Raw genomic sequence first — 22,739 nt, 5'->3', positions numbered from 1 at the left:
TTTAGAAATGAATTTACTAAACAAATACTACCCTATTCACAATATTGGAGTAATATAGAACATATCTCTTTTTTAAAAAATTGAACATCTTTTAAAAAAAATGTAACTGGTTTTCCACCTAAACACAAAAGTTAGACCAGTAGTCTTTCCTTCATATCGACTCATGGATACATAACACTCTGCAACTCCCCAGCCAACCATATCCAGGTTGCCACCGGAAGAGCCAGCACAAGTCGTGCTGTACCACGCAGCAGGTCAATGCGCTCTACGGCTGCCTGAAGAAGTCCGCTACTCAGGACTTAAAGGTATGCCTGCACTTTAAACAATCTCCGCGCTCACCATACGCGCTCGATATACCTCCTAAATATTGTTGCAAAATATGAATGTTTAGTTATTTATATATGTATACTCAGAATACTGACGGGTACTTGTTGCTCCAACTAGATGAGCCTCTGCTCTTACTTGCCAGAATTAATTAAATCTGTCGAAACGCCACTCAGAGTGCCAAGTTACTCACACACCTGAAATACGCAAATTCATTTACAGGGCGTAGCGCTATTAAGCGAACGTACTGGGATTTTTTAACCACACAAGCCCCAGACACGCCTTGAGACGCTTAACCAGCTAGCGTCTTAGTGCGTTATTATGCGCTTCATACTCGTAATTGCCTAATTTAACTGTTCTGTCGCAACACCATTCATAGAGTGCCAAATCACCCACACACCAGCCATGCTAAAATCTATTTACAAGGACTCCCGCTAATAAGCGAAACTGGGAGTGTTTGCCATTCACACCTCAGACACGCCTTGATACACACAAGCCAACCACACTTGATAATACGAGAGCTCCACGAAATATACACCCGTCTCACTAACCACAAGTACCTCAGTGCAGTCGTACCATTTCCTGCATCTGCCATACACGTTGGTGACACGTTGTAATGTCGAGACCTGAGTTAAAACGAACTTAACAAATGACCATATATCACAAGAGCCTTGTGTGGGGCACCTAAAAAACAAAACAACACAAGGCATAACTTCTGGAACTACTCATTCATACCACCTCAACCAATTGACAGCGCACACTAAAACCAGTACCTCTCAAAATATGGTGCCATTAATGGAAAAATAGATAATCACCCCAGACCCCCTATCTTTACTACAATACGGGGATAAAGAACTGCCATTTTCTAGTTACTTTTAGTCACTTTAATTCTTCATTGAGCATAATTGAGTTCCTGATTTCTTTTAATGTGAAGAGACATCATGTTGAACATACATTATTGAACAGCACCTAAAGAATGAAGTATGACATTCCAATTTGGTTTCTTTCCATTTGAACAGGTACTAATTGACCACTTCAGAATCAAGTGAAATACGCCTTGATTCACTAAGACTGTGACAAGACACAGCCTTTCTTATCTTCCGAGGTCCTGAAGAAAGCCCCCCTGACCCATCTGGGCAAACCATAGGGCTGAAACACGTCGACCTTTTTATGGACATTCAGTGTGGTAGACCAATAACAGGTCATCCTACGCACGACACTGTTTTTAAAGAATCTCGAATCTAGACTGATTAAAAACACCATCTAGATATACGAGTTTTGTAGCACCACATTTAAGAATTCACTTCACTAGAGCACTCACATATCCAATTTTTTCCTGATCACTACTGCAATAACCAGTGGTTCAACTCCGGATCAGGGTAGCATACAACTAAAGAGAAACCCAATGATGATGCGGTCACGTTTTTAAAAAACAGGGAGGAGAACCAAGATATATCGCCTTACGAGAATACACGAATGTTGCAAATCCTGGTTACTCAGGTCAAGTGATCCATTCCCTTTGGATATCCTAGATTTGGGTTTAGTCATCTTCGTTGCTTTTAAACTAAGCCCTCCAGGCTTCAAAATCCTCAATAAAGTACAAGTTTTATTACAGGTGAAAGGGAGCAGCTATACATATACCAGATCAAGAAGACCTTATCATTTCATGGCAGGGATCTGTGGTCTACGCAGCTTCGCAGAATAATGAGGTTGTGAGATTACACAATGACAATGAAATACGTAGCAGAAAATCAAGGATACGAAACGGAATGGTTTGGTTGAGACAAAATACTAGTGGCCAAATGAAAGAATATGAATGTCAATATCTTTTACAATGGCTTACTTTAACAAACTGAAAAGGGAATTTTTGCGTCTTGCATGTGCCACCTATTGAAAACAAATTAGTATTCCATTCACACACATTTAGCGGTTTATTTTCAAATTTCATACTGAGTCTTAAATCATGCCTGCCAAATTTTTATTGTACAAGCGAAATTAGCAACATTTAGGAATTTAGCTATAAAAAAACCATAGGGCAACCAAAATGTTTTGTTATATTTATTTATTTTCCAGCTCTGTACAAACTGGCTGTAGAAGCATAAACATAGTACATTTCTACCATTTTCAACAAAAATATAACCAATATGTACAATTATTGTATTAAAAATACAAAAGGGATACAGACTCCACCAATGTCTTTCTAAAAGACATACAGGTACAAGTAGTATCAAAAGTATGAGGAAATCACCAGTTAATTGTACATTCTGCACTTGACATCACAGAGCGAACTGAGATTAGCAGTCCTAGGTTCTACAATTACTTAATGCGTATATAACATTTCTGCAACTTGTGATAAGAGCTAGGTTTCTGTCTTGTCTATATGCACATGAGGTCCATAGCCTAGGTAATAACGCTGGCAAATAATGCATATTACATGTAAAATTACAAATGCATAATAGACAATGTGATATAGAAGCAAGGTAGACAAAAGCCATGATTACAGAATATAGAGTAATTAAATAAAGCACTGACATTTGATACAGTGAAAAAAACACTGCAAATAGTATTTTCTTCTCAATTTTTTAAAACTTTTTAAAGTTGAAACTATATATACTTGTATCTACTGATCAATATGATCAGCTGAGTTCAATGGAAAAAAGATCCAAGACCAGAAGTTCCTCACATTTGAGTACTACTCGGATTGGCAGCCTTCACGTTTCCGGAGTCTGTGCAAAGACAACACAAAAATAGAGAGTAGGAAGAGGAGTCATTTCAGTTAAAGGGTCATAGCAGCTGTGAGCAAGTGTTTGCTACACGTCAGCCTTCTCCGCACAAGCAAGTGTCCTATAAAGCCATGAACAGTTCCATTGTCCTCAACCAAAAGATCCTTCGTTGCAAAGGCTGGTGTTTTTCACCAAGATATTTGTTGTCACTTTAAAAAGGCTTGTTTACTCTTGAAGTTAATACCAAGTCTTTAAGGGGCCAACATGATTAGGTCAAAACTAACAGCTAAGAACTAGCTGTATAAACCCAAAGCTTCCTTCACTGCAATATTATCCAGTCGATTATCCTCTTCAAAAAATGCATGTTCTATAGGTAACAAAAACAAATTTCATAACTTAATTGCGTGAAATAATACTGTAATTCATCAGATGTAACAGATCTGCTTTCTGAAAACAAAAGTTTCAAATATAGGAAAAAGAGGCATTGTAAACAAACCAACCAACCAACCAACACACATGGTGTACTCATATCTTTTCAATGCATTCTTCAAAGTCTAAAAGGCCCAAAGTAGGTTTGACTGCCGGCTTATCTGCCTTCACAGATGAAGTAGGACAAAGTGCTAGCACTGCGAAAAAAAATCTAAAAGAAAGATTTAATAAACCTTGCAGGCATCGAGAAGCGCAGCAGCCAGAAATAACCATCATGATTGGGTGATCTTGAAGTTTGGAATGAGAGTGCGTGAAGTGGCAGACAGCGACAGTAGGAGCTCAGAGACTGCTGTGCATTTCAAGCAACACAGTTTTTAAAAAGTGCCAGGGTGATTTCTTCACAGTATTTCACATGCGAGGGAGAGAAGAAGCCCCATGCTGCTTTAAGGCAGGGAAGGAGGCAAATGGGTCCACCATCCTTTCTCCAAGGCTCCTATGTTCGGAGATGGGTCCTCTTCTTGTGCTGTCCTTCTAAGGTGGCTCAGTCTGGATCTGGAAACATCCTATTCCCAATCAGACGGCGGAGACTTGCTCATCTTCTACTAAAAGAAAAAAGGGTGAGAGGAAGAAAGGTAAACATATCACTAGATGTTCAGTACATTTAAAAGATTAACAACAGTCTATATATGAAAGTATCATGCAATGGAAGTTGCATATGAAGAAAATGAAGTAATTGGGGTACAATGACTGCAGTTTCCCTTGATCATTGGAAATCTAATTACAACCTCCAAGGACTCTTGCACTTCAATATTGTATTTTCCAGATATGTGTAAACTGATCTTAAAGAATTTATGGAACTAAAAGTATCTTTGTCATACACTACTAGATAAAACACGGTAGTCAAATGAAATGTTTTTATGCTTTTTGATTTCAAAACCTGTTGTTTTCGTGCCACTCTTATCATCGCTTAAACTTACGAAAGCTCAAGTCTACATGTGCAAAGAAGAGAGGTATTGGTCTAATGGTATGTATTAAAAATCCCAAGTAGCAGAGCTTCTCTATTTATACGATAATTTCACCTTAAATTATGCCCCTCACATTCTCATATCACAAACAAAACCTTCCAAAAGAAATAAGTAAGCCATACTTCAAAAGAATAAATTATCTACCTGTACTAATTGGTCATTACCTTACCTGTATATGGTATTTCTATAGCGCAAACGTAACCGAAAGGCAGCAGAGCGCACCTCAAGGTTAAAGACTAAAGTTAACAAGTAGATTTACAGAATTTCATTATTTGCTAACTCGAGGTATAATACAAGAAAGTCATTTAATAATAAATATTAGTCATTAGTGATAATAACACAATGCAGACATCTGCAGAACTGTAGTAGCTTCATTGTAGAGTTAGCTGAAGAAGTCTTGCCATCCCTTGAAGAATTTCATTTTGGGGGATTCCCATAAATTACCTTTAATATCTACTTTGGACAGGGTGGAACTTTAATAGCGTTCACCAGAACTTCCAATGCTTTTTCCTATCTAACAGAAATAAAATATCAAAAATAAGCAATACCCTTTTTTTTAAAGAAATAATTTACCATGCAAAGTTGGACACACCTTATTAGGAGCTTTCAATGTGGTGGCCTGAACTCAGTTATGTTCCTCCACTGTGGTAAGGAATACAAAATTAAATTGTTCAGGCAAAACATGTTATTTTCTCCTTCAAATAGCTTTTTCTTCATATTCTGGAAAATTGAATTAAGAAAACCTAGAGAACTAGAAAACTATCATTTACAACTAGTGTAAACTTAAAATTTCGATGAAGTTGATACACAAATGTGAAAAAGAACATTTCAGTAAATTTGTGATCTACAACTTATCTCATGTATATAGACTAGAGTGATGGAAAACATAAGAGGGTGCATATGCTGAAATTCTTCAAATCAACAAAAACAATTCAACATGCTAACCATTTCTTCATTAACTTTTCTTCACTTTATCACCAAACTGTAGTGGCACAGCCATAGAAGAGTAGCAATCAATGCACCATTGTATAAGTGGTGATGTTAGCAATTCCCCTTGTTGCGTAACATTAATATGCAAACATCCACATACAGGACACTGCATTTTCTCCATTGTTACAGGTAAGCAAATGATCAATTTAGCAGCTTGCGTTCTCTTTTAGATTCATATGCTGTGAATGTGTTTTGTAGTGGTTATTTCCCGTCATAAAAGAGAATTTGAAGGAAGGGTATTACTAGATAAATATTTTTAGAGTCTGATCTAATGACCCACAACAGCTTCTTTCTGTGACTTAATATACTATAATGGTTTGCCAAAGGAATGTATTCAAGACCATGTGGCAACAGTGCATGTCATTTATTGTGAGATTAGCTAAAGAGGGTAAGGATACTCTGACAATGAATGTGCATTTGGATTGTTTAGTAGTATTTTTGTTGCTAACTTGTAAATAATTTGGATGGTTTACACAATCCATTAAGCAATTGTCCCTTTTGTAGCAATCATATCTAAAGTTTGAGAAGCATGTGGTATGATAAAAGTATTCGCTTTCCAAATAGGTTTGCGTTTTCTAAATAAATACATAAATGCTCTTCTAACATCTAAGGAAAGTATTGCTCTTTTCAGGCAGGATGTTTAATATTTTGGTTCATGTGAATGTGTGACACAACCTTAGGAGTAAACCGTGGGTGGCTTTTCATAACTACCTTATCTCTGAATATATATACACGAATAGTTTTTGTCTATTGACAGTGCTTGCAATTCACATACACTTCTAAATAGTGGGATTACAATTGAAAAGCTATTTTAGGAAAAGGAACTTTATCTCAATCTTAAACACTGGTTCAAAAGATGGCTATATTAGTGCTGCTAGTGCGAAATTAAATTTCCACTAAGGCACTAGTGCCAAATGCGGAGGGTATAGCCTGTTTGCTCCATTTAGGAATCTTTATATAATTGGTATTTTAAACATTTGCACTTGATTCTCTGTGTATGCTGCTATAGATGACAAATGGACACAAATATGCATAACTATGGCAACATTCTAGTAAACTCACACGCTATTTCACCAAAACTAATTGATCTATTTTCCTTTCCATGCAATACCATTTTGCACACTTGCACACCAATTTATGTGTGTACAGCATTTTGCTAACATTTTCTAATTTATAGTTTTCTAGATTTGTTAATGATTTCCATAAAAACAATTTTATGGAAGATGTAAATGCTGAATCTCTAAGCCTTCAGGATTCATGCTGCTAATTGTAAGCTTTGAGGGTCTGGATGATCTCTTTCCCTTTCGCATTGTGAAAAAATCCCAGACTACAGGTAATCATATCACACTATGTTGTGCTAATTGCATTCGTTTTGAAAACTACATCTGCTAAGCCCACGTGGGTGCTACTAATATGAAATTCATCTTGGATGTTTTGAATTCAATGGTTATTATTGGAATCAGAGGTATGGGTGAAAAGGCATATTCAATAATCCCAACAAAGCATTCTTTCTTGACTGTGGACTGAAGTGCTCAGATGCATAGTCATGCCATTTTATATTTTCAATTGTTGCAATTGCTACGAGTGCAAAAAAGTCACAAGCTGTGTTATCACAAAACCCGGCTTCGTTGTTTAAAGGTGATATACATTACACATCAATTTCAACGTAAACTACCAAACTGGTTGCTGTTTTCGAAAGTGGCTGAGGGTAGGTTACTGCTAACATTATTGACATAGAAGATTTGTCCATAAAATAAGCTATGCTTTACATCGAAATCGTTGTGTAATGTGTATCCTCTTCAAACAATGATGCTTAATCCATCCGCTATGTTCTCTGAGATTTCTATTAATAGCAATGTATAATCATTAGAAATTGTACACTTAGCCGGGTTTTGTGATGATTATACAACATATGACGTTTTTGCACTCATAGATATTGTACACAAGGCAAATGTTAATCCGTTCAAAAGAAATGTATACAATCATTCTAATGCAGATTTACATATGATCGGAAATCATGTATGTGACTGTAACATCCAACGGTGTCCTTTAAAACCTAAAACAATGCAAATGTGTGGCTGTGCAAAATAGACGCACACAATAATTTCGATGCAGTTCACTTAATGTATCTGAATTTGACATTCAACGTTGTTCTTTTAACCCAAAATCTTCAATTTCACGCAGACACCCCTTGCACCAGATATCATGTTCTAATTTTCCACTTTAATTTTTGTGCTATGACAAAGCGCACACTAATACAGGTTTCTCCAAATATTCTTCTGGGCAACATGCTGTAATACAAAGTTGCAAGGCTTTTTTGCCTTTCTTTCCAAGCAAGGAACGCATACACACAGGCAGCCACCCTGGTAAGCGCGCATGCATACGTCATGATGCCGCTTCTTCATCATCTTTCGAGAGGAGGAGGATGTGTGCCTCATACAGGATCACATTGAGTTCTTCTTGAGCAAGGTACGAGCAACCATCGATATCCCTAATAAAAAATTCCTAAGACATACAAGGTATCGGGATTTATTGTTTAGAAGTCTTCTTCCCCACTAGTTATGTGCATTGGGATGTGATGCTATAAATCAGCATGCCATCCTTTTGGATCTGGTGAGTGTTTAACAGACAATTGTTCTACCCACCAAATTATGGAGTGAGATTCATTTATTGACATTTTGCATTACCTTTTAAATACATAGAGGCTATAAGGGGACACGCTCAATGAACATATTATGCCGTCAGTTCTGACATTGTGAGGATTAGCCCACGTGCCGACACGGGTGAGTGTCTACATATTTTTACCAACTTTGGGGATCACTATTTGATTATGACCCATTAAAACCCACTCTTTTTTGTAATACAGAGTCAAACCCTGATATCTCAGTTTACATTGGTTTTTAGCAGTTATTTACAAATGAGGTCTGACATGGCACAGTCTAACACACAAGTTGTTCCATGTTCAGTCTTAATGAAGACCTACTATAATGTTGATAATGCACACGCTTCTTAAGGGGATTGAAAAGTGGATAATTTTGTACTCAACCTATATTAATCAAGTCCGGGTTCTGGGCAAATTATGTACTGATGAACCACCAATAAGAGATTATAGATGTGAATATGTTGGGCAGGCTTATCGAACATTTAAACTGTTCTTGTACAAATGTTTGAGCACCATTTGCCTTGATGCACTGAACAAGAATCTTAAATGTTTGATTTATGGAAATTGATATTGTGTCAACTAAATATACATCCTTCTCAGTTATTTAGTTGTCTGGACCTTTGTGTTTCTTTTCTATCTTTTTGCTAGTATCCATGTATGGGATGTAATCATGTAAGCAACTCTGCATACAATAAATTGCATAACTATCGACAGAACCAACTGCTTGTCTGTTCAGTATACTCCAAACGAGGCCCAATATTTTTAAAGTAGTGTATGAATGAGATAGTCTCATCAGCTGGGGAAGTTATACGCATAATAATAAAGTTGAAGTTTGTTATAAGGGGGGGGGGGCAATAGACTTAGTATGACAGTCGTGCCATGTTGTCATATGATTGAAGATTATCTTTTACTTCAATCACCAAACGTTGAGCAAAGTTTGATTTTTGAACTAATAAAGTAAGGTAACTAATGAAAGATTGGGAGAGCAATCTTTTTTGAATGGTGATTTAGACACAACAGACACCTGCCATTTATCGCTACAGAATGCAGATGGCCAAATTTTCAAGTTGTTGGCAATGATTCAATCTCAGGAAAATATAGCATGTAAGCCAACAGTAAAAGAGACTCGATGGCATCAGCCTTTACCTTCAGGTTTAAAGTGTTCAGTACATTAACCTTTTCCAAGATCCTCTTCTGAGCCAGCCTAGGTATTCTCCATCAATGTGGCAATGATGACTTTAAAAAGCAAGTGTCACTGTGGTTTCTTTTTACAGGTAAGAGCCTGACATTTTCTGTGAATACACACTGAAAATGTGAATGACACTCTCTAAGATAAGAACCTCTGAAATCTAATGATGAAGAAAACCGCAGTTGGGAAACAAATATAAGAAATTGGGTTATTAATTAAGGGGGTGATGACTAGCCTTAAGTAATAACCACAATCCTTGTCAAGGTGAACCACTAAAATCGCTAAATTAACCTGAGCTCAACTCCCTGATAGTGATTGCACAGAGCAGACAGCCTTAACCTAGAAGCAATGTGTAAAGTATTATGCAGTACTAAAATAATGTTTAATCAATAAAATTACATCAAAATAAAAACAGTCCATTAAGGGGAACCAGAGAAGATTTTTTAAAAAAGTTTTCCATAGAAATAGTGCTAAAAATGTTTAAGCACCAAACACTGTCAAGTGGACACAGCAGACTAGGACGTAAGCGCAATTTGAGGCGAACTATGATGAAGCGCATGACGGATAAGGGAATTGGGTTGACCCAGCTGTAAATTTGACCTTGGGACTTTGTCAGGGTAAGGCAGCAGGCTCTAGCTGAATAGGGCACCAAAAGGTCAGCTAGTCATTAGACAAGATACCGGTGAACCCATTACTTTTTGTTTGGGAAGGAAAGTCAGAAAGCTTTAAATTTCACACCCAAGGAAAGTCCCTTTGCCAACCGAAATCTTTTGGCACCTTCCCTGTTCAAGTTTTTTTGTTTGCATGTAGTTATTGTTTTGCAGCTTGGATTCTTACAGTAGGGCAAGGCTGCAGGTTGTGGCCAAAGCGAACTCCATGAAGCCAGATACCTTCTCCAGAAGGTCCCCTCAATCAGATTTGCTGCTATGGCAAAGCACTGAATGGGAGAAAGCTAACTCTCTAGCCCAGAAACAATGTACTCCGGTCAGATCGGATTGCCTCATTTGTCCTGATCTTTCAGAGGTCTTTGGAATCAAAAATAATTTAAGTATCAGATTTTCAGGCGTGGTAGGAGAAGTCCAGCCAGACATATCCAAGGGTTGCAGGATCTCAGGAACAGAACTTAGGGGGGAAATGGGGGAGGGGGGCACTACAACAGAGGCAAACAGCAGATCCCGGGGCATGTCCAGCTGGAACTGCTGAGCAGGACAGTTGAAGGATAGGCCTCTTGTAGCTTTCTGTTCCCCTATAGCTTTAACAGGTCAGCCGTATTTCCCTTGGAGTCTAGCTCTTTATCCTGGATACATAAGAGAGCAGGCCAGTCTTTCAGGTCTCAGACAGCAGGTTTAGTCCTCTTCTGAATTCCTCGGGTCCATTAAGTTCTGAGCAAGGTACTGGGAATACTACATTTATGACTGGTAGCGACTAGTGGGTGGGGGTTACTCCAGGCTCCTTCCTAACCAATGGGGTTAAGGTTCCTAGAGTTTACCCTACCAACTTGTGCAGCATTTACTGTGCACCCTACTGCAAACAATCTCTATTACACCTCACTACCTAAATGTAAGATGGTAAAATCCTTCTTCCCTTGTGCAGAACCGGAGTGCTCACCCCAGTGGTGTAGCCAGGGAAACGAGCAAACCCTTATCTGTGGTCACTTCAAAGCAGTCTGAGCAGCTCTCTCCCTAATGGGATTAGAGTCTGGATGACTGGAGAGGGACAAAGAAGGGGCCTGTCCTGGTGCCTCTGACACCTGTCTGTGACAAGGGATGCCTCTTTAAAGTTAATTAAGTTATAGGGTACTGTCCAAATGGCCATTCTGCCAGGGTAACGGAAACATCTCCCCACATGCAGGCCTCTGTCTCTGCTCTGGGAGTAGGTTTCACACCTGATTCAGGGCTTGGACACTCTGAGGGTGTCACGTGGCCCATAAGGACATTGTCGTCTTCACTAAGTTAGCATGAGCCCGCTGCGGCCTGCCTGCTGCTTTGCGCACGTTACTACACGTCTATTTTTTGCAATCATTTCTATGGCTGTTTTCACATGAGAACTCATTGCTGTGTTCACTCTCTGCATGTTCCTGGGATTTTGACTGAACATTATGTGCAAGGTCGAACAATGCCCCTTGTTATTTTGTTCTGGCCAGGCCTTAGACAAAACATGCCGATGCAGCTGTTTGGACAAACATACTTTGGTTTTATTGGAATACACAAATAGGTAGCACACACTTGGTGAGGGACCTTTTTAGGGAGAAGAGCGAGAGTGCACGTATGATGTACGGGACTTAGCATCCTATATTGGTTAATTTATAGGTTTTTCAAGCTTGAAGTTTAAAAGGTTTCTATCAAGCCTGTTTTGCGCTACCGTTTTTCCATTTCAACTATGGCACAACCGGATGATATTGCGGCACATAACCACGCAGCGGTGACAGCTTTCTTGACTCAACATGGAGTCCAAAATGCAGGGGCTAACATTTTTTTTGTTGTCGAAGCGTACCCTGCTTTTCGCTTCGAGGTCTTTTATTCTTGGGTTACATTCCCTGCAGTGGATGGGAATGATAATTTGTTTCATGAATATACGAGGGCTGCTGTTCCGACGGCTTATTGTCCATATGCATTACTTGAAGTTCAGTTGACGGCCTGGGAGCATACCATTTGGTTTAGTGGCACCCTTCCTCACCCTGTTACTGCTGTTCGCATGGGCCCCTTATCTATTGATGGGGCCACTAGGCCTGTGTTGGCTGGTTTTACACCACATTGGAATTATCTTAATCTTACAATGAAGGAGCTACATCAACTACATACATCGTTGATTCACGTACACAGAAGTGGCATACAGTTTATGTAATTTGCACTTCAAGTGGCTCTGGCTGCAGTTATTTCTTCGCCTCCAGGACACAGCGGTGGACTGGTGATTAGTCCCATCATGATTAACTCGGTGATGGGCAAACGTCCTCCAAATCGTGATGACTTCCCATTTTGGCTTGCACAAAGATGTGAGCAACTCGAGGCTGTTTTTCCACACACGACTCATGTTGAAAAACACAGGACTCTTACGATGAGTATGCCGAATGGTCCAATTCCCGCTTTAGCTGACTGCACCACCTGGGGGACAGTGTTTGCTTCAAGTGTATACGCTGTGCTTTGGTAACCCCTCCATGAGCGTTCTACCGAATGTTTGGAAAAAGGTACAAGATGAACACAAGGCTGGTCCAGCCCTGGATTTGGGGATGAAGTTAGTGGGAATGTTTCGTATTGCCTCCAATATGATTCTAGCCAATATTAAAGGTGAAGTGATTTGCTTACGAGTACATCAACGCCTAGCGGCGGTGAAAGTGTATCGCAGCAACAGTTGCCGATTATCGTTGCGGATGTGTTTACATCTTTGGGTCACAATAGTTTGGGGATTGACCCTCTGCTCAGCCACAGACTAAACCCCCTCCTGACAAGGAGGGTCGCCCTTTCTTTGCTAAAAAGACATGGAATAAAAATTAGCAGCAGCAAAAACAGAAGCCTGGGTCTTGTGCAGATTTGCCTCCACCTGACGCTTCTGAACGTAGATATGATTTTCGTGACCGCTCTAAAATTAAGACACCTGAGAGGTTCCAGGTTCCTGATTCTCGTTCTCCTCGTTCATTTTAGGAATCGTCGGATCAACAATTCGGCGGAGGAGGGCATCAGGATCAAAGACAAGGCGAGTCTGCGTAAGCAAGACGTCACCCGCAGCGCCAGCTTGATGTAAAAGGTAAGCAGGAGGAACCACCTCAATATCGTGCCCCATTTCAGAAGAAAAAAGTTGCTGCTTCGACTGCCCAGTATGCCTCAGATAGAACCCTGCTCCTTGATAGGAGTTGGGCCGCAACCCTCCTCGACAGCGCAGCGGAGGTTACAATAGTGCAGTAGACACTCCACCAGCGTCTGGAGACGAAAGCAACGGACACTTATATTATAGTAGAGACAGCCGATAATAGAGTTGCACCTCCTGATAGGCTTTATGAAATAATCCTCCAAATTGAGGGCAATATTAAATGCCCAGTAAAAACAGTGTTTTGGGAAAATCTAACTTCCTCTTATGATATTTTGTTGGTGGATGGAAATTGGTCTCCCCTTTTGTCCTAGATTCCTGCAGAGGGGAAGATATTATTCTACTTAGTTTTTCACAATATGTTCCAGATGACGATAAAATGGCTTATGCCTCTGAATGGGCTTTGTTGTTGGCTCCGGCGTTATATCGCAATCAGGCGGGTTGGGACAAGGATTCCCCAGTTCATGCGATTCCTTAGCGTTCGACACCTCAGCCCCAACCACAGTATCCAACTAAACGTGACACGAGGGCATCCATAAGTGACATTTTGACTCAATTGGAATACCAGGGTGTGATTGAACCCTGCATTTCATCTATGGATAATCCTCTTTTTCCTACATTGAAACCGGAAGGTTCATATCGTATAGTTTTAGACTACAAACATTTGAACTGTCATGTTTGTACCTTTGCGGTTCAGAACACACATAGCTCTTCGTTAGTAAACAACATTGTTCGCAAAAAATATAAAACAACTTTGGATACTTCCAACAGCTTCTTCACCCGCTCTTTGGCTCCTGAGTGCCGCGATTTGACCACATTCAGTGCGTTGGGCATTCAGCACCGATATCGAAGATTGCCTATGGGATATGAGAATAGCCCTGGTATGTTTGCTGCATGCATTGTTTCAATGTTGCATGAGATCGACCCCAATGCGTTCTCGTACGTTGATGACATACTTGACGGATGATGAAATACAGCCACATTTCTTGTGTGTAGACTGCATTAGCACACATTTTTTAACTTTGGTTACAAATTTAATTTTGCTAAGTCTCACATCGCCTTCTTGGCGGTACTTTTTCTTGGTTACGAGCTCAATCATTTCTGTAGAAATGTGCTCAATTGCAACCTCCAACTACACTTTAAAATTACAGTATTTGCTAAGTCTTTTTTATTTTGAGAGGACATACATTGCTGATTATGCCCAGCGTATCAAACCTCTTTACTAGTTGATACAACCTTCTTTTTCGTCTTCCAGTTGGCTTCCGGAACATACTGCAATTCTTCAGTCTCTGTAGTCTGATCTGCTTGTAACCAACTTCTTGTTAACACGAGGCAATTCTACAAATTTGGTCATAAGGATTGTACCAGGAGTGTTGGGTTTTACTTACTTGATGTTCAATGAAGGGGACACGGTCCCATTTGCTTATAAATTGCATTTGTATACTCCAGCTGAGATGCATTTCTCTTCTGCAGAAAAGATTTTGACCGCTGTGCAGATGGCTATTCTTAAGGAACTCTCTCTGGCTCAGGGAAAACGCATTTTAATGGTTTCGCCGGTACCTGCTTTAGAAGCAGTCACAAAGGCTAGCGTTCCGAATTCCAAAGCCTTGCATCCTCGTTGGATACAATGAGCTAGCTCTTTGACGTCGGCTGATGTTAACTTTTGCTTTGATACTTCTTTGTAAACACAGGAGTTTTTACAATATGAAAATGTTCATCCTCCTCCTTTATCATTACTCCCTCTTGATCAGTACAAATGCATAATTTACACTGATGGATCTGCACAGCAAGCCATTAGTTCTAAACATGCTTATTCTGCAGCCTGCGCCATTGTGGCAAGTTCGATTTTTGATGGGGATTTTAAATCATCCTTGGTGCACACACAGTCTCTTGGAGATTGCACGGCTCAATTGGCAGAGCTACGTGCTTTGGTTTTGGCTCTTAAATTTGCGGATCCTGATGTTCGTACACTTGTAGAGTGCGATTCGTTTTACTGTGTAGAATCCTTCAATGACAATTTGTTCTTCTGGACACAAAGATTTTCGTGATTCTAAAGATGGCGCAATTAAGCATAAAAAGCCTTGGGTCCGAGTGGCCACTCTTAAGGAACATTTTCCGCTCACACGTTATTCATACTTTAGGACATCAGCGTGTGGTAATTAATTGGTTGATGAGGCAGCCAAATCTGCAGTAGCCACATGTCCAGTAGCAGCAGCCACCAGGTCTATGACTAAAACTGATGATGATATTCTGGCAACTATTACTACGACGAATGAGGGAACAGAGATTCCCTTCACGTTACAAATATCACTTGTCTTCTGAACAAATGGCATTTGCAACAATTCCTTCTGTTGGGGATCGGCTGATTCCCAACGAAGACTACAGACTTTCTTTGATCATAGCTGTGCATGAAGGAGTTGCTTCTGCACATGCCAGAGTGACAGCAACTATTTCACTTTTACAGAAACGTTTTTAGTGGCATGGTTTATACCAACAGGCACATAAATACGTACTTTCCTGTGACATTTGTTAACAGATTAAGCATTTGACAGTTTCAAGTCCACCCCACACTCAACTATACATTTCAAATCAACCATTTGGTTGTACTTATCTTGATCACTGTGGTACTTTGACATCTTATAATGCTTTTAAGTTTATCTTAGTTGCAGTGGACTCGTGCACTAGATTCCTTTGGGCTTGGCCACAACGTAGTGCTGACGCTCAAACTGTTATAAAAGATTTGCGTGTCTTTGTCAGGACATTTGAATGTGGCACCTTCCATTCTGGCCCAGCTCCTGCTTTTGCCTCTAAGGCTTACCGGAATGGGATGAAGTTTCTGGGGGTGCAGGTGCAATTCTCGTATCCATATCGTCCTGAGGGCAATTCTGTTGTGGAGCGGATGAACCGTGACTTAAAGCAATCTTCAACAGCAAGGGTAATAGGTAATGGTCGGGCTGGTTGTCTCATCTATATGGAGTTCAACATGCACTTAATCTCCCGACAAGGTCTCCGGGTGGGCGGACCCCATATGAAATGCTCTTTTGCATTTAAATGTTTGTGCCAGACCTTGATAGTCTAGACGGTGTGGCGGCTGCCGCAACCTTTGACATAGTTATCCATTCTGCTATGTTACAGGATCTACAAAAGGCTTGTGATTCCCAAGCAGAAGCTCATTTGCCCTCTTCCAGCGGTGCTGATTTTGGTTTCTGGCTGGCTTCCTAAAGTTGGAGATCTGGTCCGGGAGAAGGTGGAGAACAAAAATTATTTGGTCCTTCATATCGTGCACCGGTCAGAGTCCTTGGTTTAAAAGGCACCCGTACTGTGATCCTGCCTCCACTACCTGGTTGTCAGGAGAATCGTTACATTTCCATCTAACATGCCAAGCTACACCATATGACCGATACTGAATATTATGCCCCCAAGTATTCCACGCCGAGATCTTTCATTGGATTCAATGGCTTCTGTTTCTTCAACTGGTGCCCAAATAATGGAGGGGGAGATGGAGTCTTCAATTGATTAGTTGTCTGTTTTACCTACGACATCGACAACAGCAGATAATGAGTATTCTTCTCCTCCAGTGAATGTTATAATTGACATTCCTAAAAGTACAAGACATTCACCTTCAAATGAAGACCAACATCCATTGTTTCAGCTGGGGTCCAGTGGTTACTATATGGACCATAATGGCTTTACCTCCGATTCATCTTCCTTGCCATCATCATTGGCAGAGCCCACTACATGTACCAGTCTTTTCATCTCCTGGTTCAAAAAGACTTACCTGTTTCCACCCTGGACATATGTCTGGATGGTGCTAGTGATGGTGTTTCTCTTCATGTGGATTGGGTTCGTGACTGTGTTTTTCCTTTTTATTAATTGCCATTACCTACCTGAACGCTCTGCTGTGAACTTGGTTGATGGAGATCTGGCCCCTCACACCTCTTCACATGAAATGAAAAGAGATAAAGCCCTAGTTAATATTACAGCCTTCCCAGTTGTTGATGGCATTGTGTGGGATAAAGTACCAGTCGATATCCATGGCAAACCCAAATTTTGAACATTCCATACGTTTTTTTTGTTTCATTGGGAGATGTGGTTTTGCTTGGTATGCACTCTGATGACTGGGATGTTCACGCTGTTCATTCACCGTTCCTGGACTTGAAATATTATACTCCTTTTAACACTGAAGATTTGTATTTGAATTCTGCAAATTACGCTGATTTATTCTGTTTCCAACACAACGGCCATCACTTTTTGCACAAAACTAATACTCAAAGGCCATTTTTTAATTATACCTAGAGAGAACATTGCCCAACTCCGTTGCCGGGAGCTCACAAATCCAATGTAGTAAATTTGTGTCTTTCACTGGTTACAATCTTTCTGACCCTGTGTCCTATTTGTATAAATTGAACATACCCACCCAAACCAAATTTATTCTGAACCATACCAAATTGGTCTACTCCTTGTCCTTCATAACTAATTTGTCCGTGAAAGGTTATGATTACTGGAAGGACACGGTCAATTTAAAATCCATTTGGGGTACCAAACAGTGCCAGGTGCAGAGCATGGAGTCACTGCATCGCGCATGTCTGATAACGTCTCAGCTCATACTTTTAAACGAGAAGGTCCAACAGACTACTTGTTTTGGTTTAGCCACGGCCAAAAATCTGAATATTCCCTCCATTCCAGTATTGGCTCCATATGAAACATGGCAAACACATACCAACTATACAATTGAGAACTTAGCGGTCATGTTTCAGAATAGCACACTAAACTCTTGCACTATTGACCCCTTGGGATGGTTATTGTGGCCAATGAGCTCAAATGCATGTCAATTACGCTTTTTGAACATCACACATGGTTTTACACAAAGTAGGCCTGACCCTCGTTTCCCACATTCCCATACTGTTACCACATATTCTGTGGGTAAACTATGTCAACAATGGTTGGAACACACATTGTCATCTGTGAAACCACACCTTTCTCTCTTGTCGGGTGACACTGATCTTGACGATTTTCTTTTAGGTTCAAACTCCCTTTTGTTTGTGCTGCATATAATGAATTTTGGAAGATATCGCAAATGGAAGCTGCGCCAAATTGACCAGGCTAATTTAGAAAAAGTTCTTGCAGTAGTAGATAACAGCATTAAAAGACTGTCTTCCCGTATATATACTTTGGATAATATTGTATCATCAGTAATTGACATTGTTCAAAATGAAGTGTCTGTTTTATATCATGGTCAAAATCATTTATGTTCTGTAAAGCAATTTGCTTGGACCTTGCAAACACTTAAAAGTGGAAAGGTTGCATGGGATTATTTGAATGCTTCAGCACTGTTTTTGCCATATAATTCCATTTTCTGTGGCAGAAACTGATTCAGCTGTATGGTTAATACATGGGGTTATTTCACTGCCTATCTCACTTTCAGTTTGCAGCTTGCATGAAACATTTTCTGGTTGATAGATTTGAGCACCTCAGCAGTAGCCATATTCATGCATTATGGTCGTTGCCGTTCACCTTTAGATGTCAATGAGTGGATAAGGATGTTTTTCTTACACGGGAGGATTGCGATTAAACAGTAGGGCATTCCTTGTCTGTAAACAAGTTAAACTTCACAAGGCCTGCGACGTTTAAGCCACTAATCTAGCTTATTTTTTTAAAGGTACCTCTGTCCCAGCTATTATTCTAGCGCTAACTTTGCTTTCTAAAGGGAGTTATCTTATTGTAAATAACCACGACTGCTGCGGCTTACGGGCAGGCATCCCGTATATAGTAACAGTTTGCCAACGTGTTACATGTTGCAGCAATGTCCTGTTTCAACCCCCGCATGGGATTGTAGATAGTTTGCTTTGGCCTTCCATTCCAACTTTGAAAGCACATTTCAATAAGCTAAGCAGACTCAAAGCGCTATTGTTTCAACAAAAAGTGGCTCTCACATCAGCCCGTGAGACCTTCGAATTGCAGGTGGCGAGAACCGCAAGTGAGATTCACTCACTGCTAAACACAAATTTCCCACTACATTTTGGAGAATTAATACACCAAATATTTAATGCGTCTGATACGGAGTGCCTAGACCACTTTTTAAAACTTGTGAGTTCGGGCCTTGTCACCGCCTTTCATCCCAGCATATATTCATTCTATTTTTTCCAGCGCCTTCAGAGGGTTTCCCCTGGTGCTCCTGCTGATTTGCGGCGTACTTGGACTTCTATTGCTGCTCCGCAATGGCTGCTCGATCTGTGGAGCTGCCAAAACCGGTCCAGTTGCCCCTGTATCGTGAGCGGAAGTGCCAACTTTTTGGTGTGATGCCATTGAAAACTCTTGACATCGGCTACTGGCTGTGAGTGAGTAGCAGAGCAAGTGAGACACTTTAGCTAGTCGGTCGTGGGCTCGTGGGCACTAAGGTAGTAGGAGGGCTCAGTACCTAAACACCAAGGTCCCATAATCCTGCGCATAGTTCTGCGTTTGTGCAGAATCTCTGCAACAAGGATCAAGGCAAATTAGCTTCCAGAGGCCTTAGACAGGTAAAATGTAATTTTCTAAAAATACCCCTTCCTTAATATTTATTATAAATCTGACTTTACTGGTGCTTGAGCTTTTAGTAACCATTACATAGAGTACACACATGAAATGTGTAGGTGTTTCCTAGCTGAAGAGAGCATTATTAAATTTAGGGCATCCCATTTTCCTCTATGAAACGCCAGCCTTGCTACAGTGAAAATAACTTTTAGGTGCTAGTCATTGTAAACATTACATTTCTACATGTCCTACTTTCAAATACCATGCACCCTGCCTTAAGGGCCATAACGCCTACTTAGGGGTGACTTAATATTTGAAAGTAATGTTTAGACAGGTCAAAAAGGTTCATTTTGACAGATTGAATTACAGTTTTAGAACTATTCCAATAATGCAACAATGGTAGACCTAAAAGCCATGTTTACATGGTAGTGGATGGCATAATAGGAGCTGCAGTCCAATAATAGCATTTAACTTACAGGTACTGGATACATCTAGTACCATATACTAGGGACTATAGGTAAATTAAATAAGCTAATTAGGAATGCACCACACTTTACGAACTGTTAGGAGGAGTAAAGTGCACATGGTTCTACTACCAGAAAAGACAAGTGTTAGACCTGGCACCATTGGCGTGGGTCTCCCTTCCAGTTTTTGCTGTTGCCTCATATGTTTTGCTGGTTTTAGATTGTAAATTGATGTATGGATTAGTGACTCCATGATTGGCGTATATGGTTTACTTGTCAGACCCTAGTACAGTGCACTGCGTGCGCCCAGGGCTTGTAAATCAAATGCTGCTGGTGGGCTTGCAGCACTGGTTGTGCCACCCACCAAAGCAGCCTGTAAAGTGTCTCTCAGGCCTGCCATTGCAGAGCCTATGAGCAGTCTGGTACTGCCATGTTGACTGGCCAAGTGCACCCACTTGCCAGTCCCTAAACCTTCCCTTCTCTTCATATCAGGCACCCCAAAGGTAGGCCCAAGGGCAGGGTGCATTGTAAGTAAAAGGAAGGACATGCCCTGATGTGTGTGGCATGTCCTAATAGTGAATTACAGCCTACTTCGTTTTTCACTATTGCAAGGCTACCTGTTCCCCATAGGCCAGAATGGGCAGTTTGATTTTAACACCTTATAATCCTAACTGACCCGGGGAACATAGTAGAAATTCGAGTTTAGTATGCCTAAACTCAGAATAAAATACATCTTTTAGTGAAGTTGGTTTTAACATTCTGTGTTTGAAAATACCACTTTTAGAAAGTTGGTATTTTCTTACCTGACTTTCCAAGCCTTCCTCTGCTAGGTTGTGTATTCCTTGTCTGGAGTTTGAGTGACAGGGCCTGGGGGATTCCAGGAGACAGGGTGAGTCAGCACAAGGCTGAATAGAGAGATCTGCATGTAGAGTGGTGGGAGGAGTTGCACCTGGGACCTGAATAGGGCTGTGCCTGCCTTACACAATGCTGACTCCACCTCCTGTGGTGCGTCTGATGTCCCTGGCCCACACTGTCAAAGGAAAGAAGGAGTCCTGTAAACAAGTGCTCCAAGACTGACCAGAACTGGTTTGGACTAGGCCCAGGCCTCTCTGCCTTTAGAGAACAAAGAGAATATGAGTATAAATACTGGGGCCTGGACCCCAAGACTTTAGATCACTTCTGAGAAACAAGAAGAACCTTTGCTGAGGAGAGAAACCAGAGAGAGAGACTGCAGGAGGAGACTATCCCTATGCTGTGTGTTGTTTGAGGATTGGCCTGCAGTGGTTACCTGATTCCCAAAGAAAGGAGAAAGGACTTTGTGCTACTTTCATCAACTTGTAAGAAGGTCTCCAAGGGCTTGAACTAGAGCTTACCTCCTGCCTGAAGTCTCAGGGATACAAGACTTCACCAACCAGCTCCCCTGAGTTCCCTTGTTGGGAATCTGAAGTGCCTGCTGTTGAGCTGGGCATTCTGAGAGACTGTGTGTCACTGGGAGCTGAAAGCACGAATCAAGAAGAAGAAGCATGTTGCTGCAGCCCCAGTTGTCGTCGCATCGCCAAGAAAGCGTGCCACCGCTGTCGCCATCGCACTGCCGAAGCGCCTCGCATCACCGGAGAAGAGTGTCGCCATAGACGCCGTCGCATCACTGGAGAAGCGTGTCACTGCCACAGCAGCTGTCATCGCATCGCTGAGGAAGTGGGCCGCCGCTGTCAGCATCGCATCGCTGGAGAAGAGTGTCGCCGTTGCAGCAGACTCCTTCGCATCACCAGAGAAGCATGTCACAGGGCCTGTCACGGCTCAAGAAGATTCACCGAGTCGCCGCACCGCCATCGGGCGTGCACGCATCACCCCTTCGTTGTCGCAACATCAAGAAGACGCCATTTTTATTCATTGCACCGGGTCGTCATCACATCGCGGCGTTGCTAGTCGCATCGCCACAGGAGTGCAGTAAGAAACCTACGCATCACCTCCCCACGTGGTGAAGAACTGACGCATCACCTCCTCTCCTGTAAGGAATGGACGCATCACTGTCCCCTACGCAGCAGTAGGGAACCAACGCATCACTTCCCCCGAAGCAAGGAACCGACGCGTCAACATTATTGCGTGTAAGGAACCGATGCATCACCTTCCCTGCAACCCTTTTGTTTGTATAGCGGTACGCATCCAAAGGTACGTTGAACGTAAAGTGTAACATTTACCATCTAAAGAGAACTAAGCTATATCTACCATTTAAAGTACAGAATTGTGGATTTTTGTTGTTTGTGGTCTTGTGTTAAGCCTATATAAAGATACTTATTTTTTATAATACAACCTGTAGTGTGTCCATCTGTAGTATTGTCACTGTATTACTATATGTGTTCACAAATGTTTTACACACTGCCTCTGAGATCAGCCTGTTTGCTCGTGCCAAACTACCAAGAGGGTGAGCAGGGGTTATTTTAGGAGTGTACCCCCTTACACTGACTAGACGCAAGGGCCCCTATTTGGTCAAAGATACCTACCCCTGCCAACTAGAGGCCCCCAAATCTAACAACAAGCTTCAGCAAAAAGGCGAAAAATCCATACAAAAAGGCAGTTTTCCTACAGTCTACTGTCCCAAATACTGCAATGTGAAAAAAG

General features: G+C 41.1%; 1 protein-coding gene across 31 annotated transcripts in view; it reads right to left on the bottom strand.

Moving 5' to 3' along the window:
• Positions 1 to 2,371: 2,371 nt before the first annotated feature.
• RAPGEF2 (Rap guanine nucleotide exchange factor 2) overlaps positions 2,372 to 22,739 on the bottom strand; it is a 960,874-nt gene continuing 940,506 nt past the window's right edge. For 18 of the 31 annotated variants that reach the window (XM_085641742.1, XM_085641743.1, XM_085641746.1 and 15 more), the window contains one exon: positions 2,372 to 4,078. In XM_085641742.1, coding sequence (XP_085497868.1) covers positions 4,050 to 4,078 — 29 coding nt within the window. In that variant the 3' untranslated portion in view covers positions 2,372 to 4,049. Of the gene's footprint in view, positions 4,079 to 5,093; positions 5,144 to 22,739 lie in introns of all 31 variants that reach the window. The other 13 variants (XM_085641745.1, XM_085641757.1, XM_085641747.1 and 10 more) reach the window with 5 other exon arrangements.

Source organism: Triturus cristatus, chromosome 2_2 (assembly GCF_964204655.1).
Source record: "Triturus cristatus chromosome 2_2, aTriCri1.1, whole genome shotgun sequence".
NCBI lineage: Eukaryota > Metazoa > Chordata > Amphibia > Caudata > Salamandridae > Triturus > Triturus cristatus.
This window is presented reverse-complemented; position numbering and strand designations above follow the sequence as displayed.